At 36.1% G+C, this 12,875-nt stretch overlaps 1 protein-coding gene across 1 annotated transcript in view; it reads left to right on the top strand.

The window, feature by feature from the left end:
* The window catches only part of LOC131193995 (pancreatic alpha-amylase-like), a 31,336-nt gene extending 18,687 nt beyond the window's left edge, over nucleotides 1–12,649 (top strand). The window contains exons 6-11 of the mRNA XM_058174514.1: nucleotides 861–994; nucleotides 1,225–1,347; nucleotides 3,731–3,830; nucleotides 4,337–4,458; nucleotides 6,758–6,883; nucleotides 10,232–12,649. Of these exons, the coding sequence (XP_058030497.1) occupies nucleotides 861–994; nucleotides 1,225–1,347; nucleotides 3,731–3,830; nucleotides 4,337–4,458; nucleotides 6,758–6,883; nucleotides 10,232–10,421 (795 nt within the window). The 3' untranslated portion in view covers nucleotides 10,422–12,649. The remainder of the gene's footprint in view (nucleotides 1–860; nucleotides 995–1,224; nucleotides 1,348–3,730; nucleotides 3,831–4,336; nucleotides 4,459–6,757; nucleotides 6,884–10,231) is intronic.
* Nucleotides 12,650–12,875: the final 226 nt, after the last annotated feature.

Genomic DNA, 12,875 nt, shown 5'->3' with positions numbered 1-12,875 from the left:
AGGATCTGGATGTCTGGATATACAAACCTTTATTTTTTTAAAAAAAATTAATTGATTTGAGGAGAAACTTAGCTAAGACAATGGAAACTTGGAGGTTTGTCGAGTTAAACCTTGAGGTATTTATATTATTTACAAAAAGATAGAATTTCAAAAGGGCAAGAGCTAAAATGTAGGAGAAAGCATTTCTGAATTTATAGCCCTTTTTTCTACCGTTTCCCCCAAATTAAGACATCCCCTGATAATAAGCCCAGTTGGGCTTTTGAGCACATGGCAATAAGGCCAAGTGCTTATTTTAAGGTTCAAAAAATATAAGACAGGGTCTTATTTTTGGGGAAACACAGTAATCATGATGACATGAGATGAAATTAATAGAACAAGATGTGATATTGTGTGTGTGTGTGTGTGTGTTATTACAGAGTGCTGATTCTTCCTTTTAAAAATCTACTACTGATGGCTTTCAAACATCTTGCCTAAAAGTGCAGAGGTTAATCTAGTCTTGTTAGGAAAAGGTCTCCACAGTCAAGATCATGCAGCAGAAACACTGTAATGCTCCCTATCCATATTCCTTGGTTAGTGTTGAAACATTACAGAAGGACCAACAAAGCATGACTGAAACCTATGAAAAGTTTGTATGGGAAGAGATAAAATTGCAGCTACTACATTTGGTGCAAGATTGGTCTAAAATGATCGCCAAAATATTTGCCAAAAATGAATTCAGTGACTAAATGTTTGAAATGTCTAAATCACTTTTAAGAATGAATCAGTACACAGTATAATAGGGAGTGATTACCTTGCCAGATATGCTATCTCTCGGAATCCTTTCTCTTATTCCTTCTGTACCTTTTCTTGGCTTTTTCCAGGTAATTGATTTGGGCGGTGAAGCAGTCCAAAGCTCTGAATACTTCAGAAATGGCCGAGTGACTGAATTTAAATATGGCATGCAGTTAGGGACTGTTCTTCGCAAATGGAATGGACAAAAGATGGCAAATTTGAAGTAATTATTTTTTGACACTAATAAGGACCAAATAGCAATCCAGGTGTAAGAGGAGGGTACAGGTACCTTTTTGCCTCCCAAAAATTTTTTTTGTGATGATGCAGTCAGTGTGAGCTTTTGATGGAAAGCTTAGCAACTGCTTCTCAAATTGGAAGGGCTGGATCATATCCTCCTAAACAGGCCTACTTTGAAATGACTTGTGAATACATTCTTATTTCTTCCTGATTTAGGAGCTGGGGAGAAAGCTGGCATATGATGCCATCTAATAAAGCCTTCGTCTTTGTTGATAATCACGACAACCAAAGGGGACATGGAAGTGGTGGGTCATCCATTCTCACTTTTTGGAACCCTAGGTAACTCTGCCCTTATTTTTAGCATAGTTTATAAAAGCTGTTTTATAGTTGCAAATTAAATTTCAAACCCAAATGGTGCACATCCCATCCCATCCCATCCCATCAGAAGTTTAAAAAGTCTTCCTACTAGTAATTTACAATTTAATACTATTTAGAATTTCAGTTGCAGACATCTAGTTGTAGACAATTCTGCTCCAAAAGCTGATTTAAGTACCGTATATACTCGAATATAAGCCGATCCGAGTATAAGCCGAGGTCCCCAATTTTACCCCAAAAAACTGGGGTAAACTGGGGACTCGAGTATAAGCCGAGGGAGGGAAATGAGGCAGCTACCGGTCAGGGAAAGCCTCCCTCCCTCAGCCGAGAAGGCTGGCGGCTCCCCCGCCCCGCCCTCTCACTGCACCGGCAGGGCTTCCCCGCGCTAATGCAAAAGCCCGCCAAGTTTGCACCATCCGGTATAATGTGAAAAAAAGAAGAAGAAAAAAAACTCGAGTATAAGCCGTATATACTCGAGTATAAGCCGAGGGGACGTTTTTCAGCACAAAAAACATGCTGAAAAACTCGGCTTATACTCGAGTATATACGGTAATTCAGTGAAGAGGAGCTGGTGAAAAAGATGCCTTTTAGATCCCCCGAGAAGCAACTTAACCAAAGTTGGGATACAACAAGAAATATATGTGATTGTCCCTTAGCTTAGAGAGGAGGTAGTGCTCACATAAATGCTTTCTATTAGAGGAGTAACCAAACTTCATTTTAAGTAAATCTGGTTATTATTGCATATGTTTGCACGAAATGCTACAGTCAGGATTTTTTAAAAAAAACTACATAGCTTCAGGAGCAGTGCTGAATTTCTTTTGTGTCCTTTGATTTTGAAATTGATAGTTTTCTCATGTCAAAGTGAAATTTGTGCAGATTTCATTGTCAAATTGAAAACTGCCATTTAAGACTAGATATGAAAGATTTTCTGCACATTGGCAGAGGCAAAACCTAAAATGTATAGTTTCCATAGCTGGATGGCTACTGAATTAGAGGCATTTGCTCTTTGAATTTTGATTCTGTGCTCCAGTTTGTGGCCAAATTATAACACATCCAATTTAATGACATTCAAAATCGTTAATGTATACTTTTACCTCATGTATTCTTTTGTATTAACAGGCTCAGGAATTCATTGATTTGCTGCTGCGGCCCTTAGCAGCTTAAAAACAAACACGGAATATACCCGTTCTCCCATTTTCCTGAACATATTTATATGAAAATAAATCACATTTTATTCAGTTGGGTGTATTCGCAGGAAATTATGGGCAGAATTTCATCCTTGATATAATATAGCACTGGAAAATCTTTGCAGTATGGACATGTTCCTGTTTTTTGAACAGAAGAGTGAGATGGTATTAAAAATGGTGGTGATAATGGCCAAGTGTAGAGTAAATCTCCTCCTCCTCCTCATCTCCATAAATGGAAAGTTCTCATGCTACAAAAGAAAGCTTGGGCTTCCACTATCATCTTTACAGAAATACCTCTGTGATCTGCATAAGCATTTTTGGAGAGTACAAGTAGCCTTCCATTTGAGAATAATTTAATAATTAATAGTTAAATTTAATTTAAATTTAATTTAAATTTAATTTAAATTTAATTTAAATTTAATTTAAATTTAATTTAAATTAATTTAATAATTTAATTTAAATTTAATTTAGGAAATTTAATTTACCATAATTGAGTCAGGAATTATGGTTGTTAAGCCCTGTCAGCCATTAAGCGGGTCAAATTTTACATATATATTTTTTTTGAAGTGGTTGTTGAGCAAATGCAGTGGTTGTTCAGTGAATGTGACAATTGTTAAGTGAACCCATTATTTACAATGAGTGCCTTTTGCAGGAAACTGGAAGTTAATGCTGGTTTCTGACCAAAAAAAGTTGCAAATTGTAGTCACGTGGCCATAAATGTGGGCCAGTTGCCATGGACTTAAAATGCGATCATGTGACCATGAGGGAGGGGCTGGCCATTAGAATTTTGAATCCAGGTCATAAATATGGTGTTGTAGGCTTGTTATAATTTCGTATGCTCATTTAAGTGCAGATCACCTGTAAACATCCTGTGCTATAGCCAGATCTTTTGTTTGGAAATGAGCTCTCTTGCCCAGGAAACCAGATAAAAATAAGCTATAATTGTTGGGAACATCGGGGGCAGAGGGAGATAATAGGGAGCAACCTTATCAGTTTACTTTTTGGTAAGCTGAATGCTCACACCCATGAGCACTTTTGTGAGAGTGTGCCTGTCACCTGCTTTCAAAATTCCATTCAAACAAGTTATCTATTCTATGTTGGTTCATTTCTGTGTCTGAAAACACATTTATACCAGAACTCTTATTTTATCTATGTAATAGACTTTATAAGATGGCGGTAGGGTTTATGCTTGCTCATCCCTATGGATTCACACGAATCATGTCAAGCTACTGGTGGCCTAAAGATATCCAGAATGGAACGGTAACTTTTTCTTGCTTCACAAAACAATATTTAAAATATGTCCCTTTTATTTCTAAGCTACTATTTCTTAAAAAATAGCATTTTAATCATTTAATTTTATATTTTTATCCATTTATTTTTGTTTCTATTCATCTTTAAACAGCTGGGAGGATGTTTTGATGAGCAGCTATTTAGATTTTAGCTTAAACAAAATATGAATTTATAATTTCACTTTAAAAATATTTGCACAGAAACATTCACATATGGTAGGGAGAAGTAACTTTTGCAAGTTTTTTAGCTTAACCGACGTTTGCAGTGTCAGCTTAGATTTTTTTTAAAGTGTCACTGATTCTTAAAATTCTTGTATAAATTATAATAAGAACCTTGTTGGCTTTCCAGAGGCTAGGACTGCTGCTCCTAGAAATGTTTAAAAGCCAGATACTATGAAGGAATGCAGATATTTATTTAGCATGTTCATATCCTGCTTCTTATGTTTTAGTAATCATATGCCATTTTTTTAAAACAAGGACTTGAATGATTGGGTTGGACCACCAAGCCATAGTGATGGTTCCATTAAACCTGTGACAATTTATGCAAATGAAACTTGTGGCAATTGCTGGATCTGTGAGCACCGTTGGGATGAAATTCGGTAAATGCTTTCAATGCTACCTTAAATAGAGCCTTCTTGAGAGTAAATTTGTTCTTCTGTATATCTAGGGTTCAAATAACCCATTTTTTCCCCAAGTAAGTACTGTATATAGATTTTTAAAGATCCCTCTCCCTTTAAAATGCTGTACAGATGCTTTGAGTTATAATTCCCTTAATCTGTGGACTTCAGAGCAAATAGGATTTGTTTCCAAAAGTTACTGTAAACAGCAAGAAAGATAGGCAAGGTCAGTTGTCAGTGTAACAATGGTAAAACATATTTTAAGTCCACAACAGACATAACATTTGGAAGTAGCTCAGACAGATAACTCAATTTACTGAATTATATGTTGCACCTTTTTTTTTTTTTTTACATAAACAGATTTATAAAATTAAACTTAGCCCCACTAGGTTAGGTTAGGTTAGGAAATCAATTCCACGTGAAAGCAAAACATTACTTTCATTAAGAATGGCTATAATTTCAGAATCTTGCAAACCCCGATTGTGCTGTAATTCTTCCTCCTTATATTTTATTGAAGTAGGGAGGTGTCAGTCTGATCTTAATATTATCTATTTATTTATTTTTCCTTATTTATTTATTTTGTCATAACAGTATATATAAGCATTAACATGAAATAACTGTATAATACATAAGCATATATATGAACATAAGTATGTAATAACTATATTAATTGAATATAATGAAGAGGAACAATAGGACAGGGAATGGTAGGCACGTTTGTGCTCTTATGCACGCCCCTTATAGACCTCTTAGGAATGGGGTGAGGTCGATAGTAGATAGTTTTTGGTTAAAGATTTTGGAATTTTGAGAAGAGATCACAGAGTCAGGTAATGTGTTCTAAGCAATAATAACTCTGTTACAGAAGTCATATTTTCTGCAATCAAGACTGAAGCGGTTAACATTAAGTTTAAATCTATTGTTTGCTCTTGTTGTGATTGGAGCTGAAGAAGTTTTCAACAGGAAGAACATTGCAATATATGATTCTATGAGTTAAACACAGGTCTTGTCGGAGTCGGCGGCGTTCTAAATTTTCTAAACCCAGGATTTCAAGTCTGGTGGCATAAGATATTTTGTTGTATTCGGAGGAGTGGAGAACTCTTCTTGTAAAATATTTCTGGACACTTTCAATTGTGTTGATATCAGAAATGTGGTTGGGTTCCAAACAGGCGAGCTGTATTCAAGAATTGGTCTAGCAAATGTTTTATATGCTCTGGTTAGTAGTGTAGTGTTTTTGGAAAAGAAGCTACACAAGATTAGGTTTACAACTCTTAGAGCCTTTTTTGTGATGTAGTTGCAGTGGGCTTTGGCATTTAGATCATTTGATATGAAAACTCCAAGGTCTTTAACAGGGTGGGAGTCATCTGTAAAGTAATGTCCATCAAGCTTGTACTTAGTGTTTAGGTTCTTTTTTCCAATATGAAGCTTTTTTATTGATATGGATAATTTGCTTTTTCTGGTTTTGGTGGTGCTTTGTGGTACGTATAGTTTAATGACTCTATTGACTTCAAGTAGTAAAACTTTATAGTGGTCTTCAGAAGTAATATAGGTTGAGAACCTATATAGGGGCCGGAATAGCTCAGGCTGTTAAGAAGCCTGTTATTAGAACACAGTAGCCTGCAATTACTGCAGGTTCAAGCCCGGCCCAAGGTTGACTCAGCCTTCCATCCTTTATAAGGTAGGTAAAATGAGGACCCAGATTGTTGGGGGGGCAATAAGTTGACTTTGTAAAAAATATACAAATAGAATGAGACTATTGCCTTATACACTGTAAGCCGCCCTGAGTCTTCGGAGAAGGGCGGGATATAAATGTAAAAAAAAAAAAAGAACAGATTTTGCCAGTCAAGAAATGAGAGGTCGTTGTTTATAAGGTCGTAGTTAGCTTTTTTGAAATTGTAGTTAGGAGTACTATTATTATGACGATTTATGTAAGGGCGTATATTAAGAGAAAAGTCTATCATGCAGTGGTCGCTGTTGGAAAAGGGTTGTTTTATTTGTAGTGCATAAATTGAATTTGTGTTGTTGCAGAAGATGAGGTCAAGGCAGTTGTTGAGTCTTATATTGTTAGTTACTAGCTGTTCAAGACCTAGGTTTGTAACAGCGTTGTATATTGTAGTATATTGTACTATTTGCTGTGAATTTAAAATATTTTTACTCCTGGCTGCCCTAGCAACTGATCTTGCATATATCTATCAAGATAATCATCTGGTACTTTCTACAGTTATGTAAGATTGCATAAAGGTGCATACATTCCTTACCTGATCCATTTTTCCCTCCATTTCAGGAACATGGTGATATTCCGAAATGTTGTCTATGGGGAGCCAATTACAAATTGGTGGGACAACAATAACAATCAGGTAGCATTTGGACGTGCTGGCAAAGGATTTGTTGTGTTTAATAATGATGGCAGGTATGCTTATTTAAGAATTGACAGGGGCTTGGATTACTATGTGATGTATATAGTAGGTCAAAATCATTTGGGTTGCATCATTGCATCAAAGCTAATTGTTCAGTAGTTCCAATCTGCTGCTTTTCTACTATATGATTGGTCATACTGAAAAGGAATTTAATGTCTGTCAAAACACTGGATGTCACCAGCAGTCACTCATACTTACCAGCTATCCACAGCATTGGGTTTTCTGATAACCCTTCTTTTGAGATTTTATAGTGGGGTCATTGGGCAAATGCTTTCTAGCTTTTCAGCATACCATGCTAGATTTTTAACGAAGCTTCCATGACCCTCCAATCATTGTATAGCAAGCAGAGAAGAGTAGAATTCATTTGTTGGAACAATTTGGGTGATTAAATAATATGGGTTGTTCTTAAGGGTCAGATATCAATGCAAACTTTGTTGCTGTTATTGAGATGCCATTATAGTTTGTCACAATAAACCATCATTCTAGAGATAGACTGTCTGGTATGCTCCAGAGTATCTTCCAACATAGCAAGGAGAAGAGAATTTGTGTTTGTCCACATGTTGTGTAACTACTACGGTTGGGTAGAGTTTCAATGGGATGATTTGATCAGAAGATTGTTTGAGTCAATTATCCCACCAAAGAAGAATTGTAAAAGAGACACCCCCTTTACTTACCAGGCTGGAGCAACCAGACATTTTTTGGTCCCTTTGCTGGTATTCTACATGTACAGAAACAACTTTACTAATTTGCTTGTTGTCCGATCCAATGGACAATCAACCTGTGCTGAAGCTGAAATGGGCTGTTTCTTCTTGCTGCTTGCTGCAAGGAGGTAAATTGCTGGGAGGCAGGGGCCAGAGGGTGGGTGGGGCTACATTCAGTGTCTAAGACGCACCCAAATTTTCACCCCCTTTTAGGGGGGGAAATGTGCGATTTATACTCTGAAAAGTATGGTAATTTTTTTTTTAATTTACATTTATATCCCGCCCTTCTCCAAAGACTCATGGGATTTTTTGGGATTTTTATTTATTTACTTAGCATATGGCAAGTAATTTGTGCTTGTTATGGATGTGATTGAATCTGAGGCTATCATCATATTCAAAAACCATATAAAATTGAAAGTAAAGAAGCCCTTTTATTTATTTTGTCTAGTAAATGAGGTGCATCCCTACCTCATATAGGAGAAAGGCCTGTCTTTGGAGACCTAGGCATAGGTATCTTCAATTATTGTAATGGAAATTTTTGATGAAAATGGTATGGAAGACAGTCCAAGAAATTTTGCTGGCCCAGAAATTGGCAGTACTGTCGAGTGAACATTGTTTGTGTTGGAACAGCTTCATGAATGGCTGGTTGCCTTCTAAAGTCATTACAACACATGTTTGTTTAGAAAACATAAATGATTTGTACCTGGGTTACTAACAGATTTTCAGAATCCATCAGTATAGTAATTTTATGAAAGGCTGTAATTGTAATAATAAAAACAAATGTAAACCTAAACAAAGACAGAAGAATAGAAAGAAAAATAGAAGGCAGAGAAGAGAAAAAGGAAAGAAAATGAATGAAAAGTAGTAAAGAAAAATAAATCTATAAGTGATTTCTAAACTTCATCACCATAGCTATCAACAACTTTAGTAACTTGTCAACTCCTCTTAAAATAATCTCTTTTTCCCACATCCTATCTTTTTATCTATAAATGAATCCATAAAGCATAATCCCGGTGTCAGCAAAAGTCCATTCAGGCTAACAGAAATTATAAAAAAATCTTTATGACCCTTGATCAAATAAATTTAATTTTTATAAATCTTTCCTTTTATTCCTATCAGTCTTAATCTTTACTTGATTTAACTAAAATTGCAGAAATTGATTTTTTTCCCCCTTCTTTGTCCCTTTTCATGAGATTGTTCACAACTTTTAATAAACCTCTTTTGTAAGTCCAATATAGGAAAATTATCCAGGTCGTTCTCTTAGTTTATTGTTTGTATATCTCTTATAATTATTAAAACAAACGTGGTTTCTTTGATATGTCCAGTATAATATCTTCCTTCCATGTCTTTCTGTACATTCAAGTGTAGCCTGTTATTTGTAAATCCACTTCCAACTCAGTCTTGATCTTGGCAGGTAAAACATGTTCCTCTTCTATAGCGTCTTTTAGACACAGTCTATCAATACACTTTTAGACACACAGAGATAGATATTAATATTAACTTCAGAGTCCATTTTCCAAAAATATCCTTTAATACAGCAGCTCCCAATCTTTTGGGCACCAGGACTGGTTCTGAGGAAAGAGATTTTTCCACAGACTAGAGGAGGCTTGGTTGGAGATGGGGCTTCGCTTGTTTCAATGACCCAGTTTCTGGCATGCCATGGTCCAGTTCTGGTCCATGAATGGGGTGTTGGGGACCACTGCTTTAATATGTCCAGTGTTAGAATATTTTGCTCCATTCTGTAATTGTAAATCATATTTATACGTTCTCTTTTAATTGTAATATTTAGTTCTCTCTGGTGTCCAGTTTTTAAAATATTAACATGCTTTTTTAAAAAAAGAATTTTCCAATTAATAAACAATTAATTTACAATTAATTCTAAAATCTTATTTTAAATTTAACTGGACCCTTAGTCCATTTGCAACTTCCTAAAACCAAGATTTCCAATCACCTTTTTGCTGTTTATTCAAATAATAATATAAATAAAAACTCATCCAATTTTGTCGTTCCAAAGGTTTCTAGTAGCTGAAAAGCAGCTAGGTAGCAATTTCTAAAAGTGATTAGAAGAAGTAGTATGCGAATTTAGTGTCCTTTCAAAGGTACCAAGCAGGATTTGAGCAAGATGAATATTCCCTTGTCTCTCAGAACTCTAAACCCTCTGGAAGCAACAATCTTCCAGTGTCCTTGTGAGGGGCAGCTGTCTGGATTACATCTGGTGATCTCAAATAATCCCATTGTCTAGAGAGGTTTGAAGAGCTGGTCTAGTTGCCAGCTTTTCATTCCTTACCACAATTTTCAATCTGAAATTTCTTCCTCCAGAAGTCAGTTACTTACAGATTTTTATATTTGTGTATCCAGTCTAAAAAGGAATGTATACTTGTTGCTAATTTTGCCATGGATTGATGTGCGTGGTTAATTCTGCTTTTAACTTTTCTCTAAGTTATGAAACCACATAGTCACTGAAGGTGAAAAAAGCCCTTATTTATTCAGGCTGCTTAATGTTTTAGTATTTTAATGTTTTATATTTCTTGATTTAATGTGCTACCATTTTATTATACATTTTATGAGACATTCGTAGCAATGGGGGGCATATCATTTCTGAATATAAATAAAAGAATAAAATTATCTTTTATTGTACAGAAATTTGTCGGTAATCCTTCCAACTGGACTTCCTGCTGGGGTTTATTGTGATGTCATTTCAGGACGAAAGGAAGGCAAGATTTGCACAGGAATTCAAATCCATGTGGCTGCTAATGGCATGGCTCATTTTCAGATTAATTACCAAGCAAAGCATCCCTTCATTGCAATTCATGTTGAAGCCAGACTGTGATATATACTGATGAACATTTCTCCTATTTGATTGGTTTCTGTTCTCTGTGTATTATAAAGCTGCTTTTATACACGATTATTTATTACTTGTACAGGGTGATTTTATCATAACTCAGGATGTTACACAATGTAAGACAATTTACAGCAATGCAGTTCCAAACAATGCCAAAAACATGTGGAATAAAATAATAAAAACTTTTAACAGACCAGTTATCCTGCAAGGAATCCATTTCCATCCGTTTCTAATATAAGACCTGGGAGAAGAGCCATGCTGTTAAGGATTGTTCAAATATAGTCAGTGAAGTCCATGTGAATATCTGGAGGAAGAGTATAATATCAAAGAGCAATAGAAATAGAATAGCACTTATATACAGCTTCACAGTGCTTTACAGACCTCTCTAAGTAGTTTTTACTGAGGCAGCATATTTCCCCCAACAATCTGGGTCCTCATTTTACCAACCTCAGAAGATGGAAGGCTGAGTCAACCTTGAGCCAGTGAGATTTGATCTGCCAAACAAGCAATACAATAGAGACGGTTTGCTACCTGAGTCTTACCAGGTGACATTGTATGGGATAGATTAAAACTATAGAAGATAGATGGCCTCTCAAACAATTAGGCCTTATGTCATGAAGTGTTTTATAAATGATAATACCTTGAAGTGCAGCCTGAAGCTTACTAGTAACTAGTGCAGTTTACAAAACAGATTTGTTCCGTGGACAGATTGTGGCATGCCCATAACTGTCTGTACCATTGTATACTGGACCAGTTTCAGACCTAGTCTTCAAAGATGACCATACGTTGAATGCATTGCAGTTGTCCAAATACAAGGCAAGCAAAGCCTGAGTGATTGTCCTCCCAGTCTAAGTATGGACACAATTGGCCTGTAGAGGAATTATGCAAGGAAGACCTTCAAAGAAAACCCCCAAAATGTGTGCCAAAGTAAAGGAAGAAATACAAATTTTTGCAGTAAAAACTGCATTTCCAGTTCTGGGTAGTCCAAATACCCCAGGGCATTAGTCTTGTTGAAACTGAGATCGTTCCTCCCCATTCAGACCCACACAACCTTCAGTCACTGAGATAAGATCTTGATAGCATCACTTGTTCAGCCTATGGTTGAGATTTATCATGGAGTATCAGTGTACTGATGATATCTGACTCCAAACTAATGGATGATCTCATCCAGCATCTCATACACTAGTAGATACTAAAGGGAGGAGCAAGAGTTTAAGGCTCTGAAGCACCCCACATATCAGGGGTCTCTGGCTTGATTTCTCCTCCCTGCCAATACTGATTAGACAAAGAAGAACAAAAACACCAGGTTTCCCATGTCTAATCCCTCTTGGTTCAGAAAGATATGTTCTATGGTACTGATACTTGCTGAAAGATTGAGGAAAACCAGGATAGTTGCAATAGCCCATTCTGGCTGCCTCACATATTATCTGCAAGCATAATCTGTGTCACTTAACATGCTGTGAAACCTTCCTGGAAGTTTATTCAAAAATAAATGCCATTTATAGCTCAATCCTCTTGTTCATATTGTTAATTAAACTTTGGATGCCTTGTCCATACCGAGACACCCTGCAGAGTCATTCCAATATTGGACCCCGATTCCTGCTAGCTGGGTGTTCTTGGAAAACCCACAAACAAGATATGAAGATGGTTACTCTGTCTGTCTCCCAATAAGCAATTTTTATGAGAATAGCTAAACAGGGTGCTCAAATTTTATCTCTTGTAACTTACAACCTTTGGACTTTAAAATGGACTTGACTGATATTTGTGGAAATTATTTTGAACCTTTGGGGGACTGATGAAAAACTTTAATCTCCTGATAAGAATTTTTGTCACTCCAGGCCATTAAAGCTGCTCCTGCTAATCAGTGGGTATCAATGGAAAAAGAGGTGTTGAGGTAAAGTCAAATGTATCAACTCCCTACCTTTGCTTAGAGGACAGCTGCTTCAGGCCACAGGTTTTAATGCCATAGAAAAATAGCAAGACTTTATGCCTTACTATATTCTGTGTTTATTATTAGGGTAAGAGGAGAGTTATGTGGGTTTTTATTGGTTCAGACGGCATTTCTTAGTCTAGGATGTTATGTACCTTTTGCCATTTAATCTCAAACAGGCAAATATATTGGTTTGTTTCCCTGGCTTAATGCTAGGCTAAATTATGTATCATTTCCTGCTATTTGGGAGAATAAGTGTTATAAAAACAAATTGTTATATGCTGGAGACCTCTGTTTTTTTGTTTTTTTGTTTTGACTTGTAGATGTCCTTGAAGCAGATAGTACATTATCTAATATATTTAGCAGAAGACATGGCTGTGATTAATTCATCTGAATCTTATCTTGGTTTATGCATTCAAAGTTTTCCCCAGGGAATTTAGTTCTTTATCTTCACCTGCTCCTCTTGTTTAAACCATCAAGTGGCGTGACCTTTGATTAAAGGAACTTTGCTA

The sequence above is a fragment of the Ahaetulla prasina genome, chromosome 3, assembly GCF_028640845.1.
Source record: "Ahaetulla prasina isolate Xishuangbanna chromosome 3, ASM2864084v1, whole genome shotgun sequence".
NCBI classification, from domain to species: domain Eukaryota; kingdom Metazoa; phylum Chordata; class Lepidosauria; order Squamata; family Colubridae; genus Ahaetulla; species Ahaetulla prasina.
The sequence above is the reverse complement of the archived record's forward strand: the minus strand, read 5'-3'. Positions and strand labels throughout refer to the sequence as shown.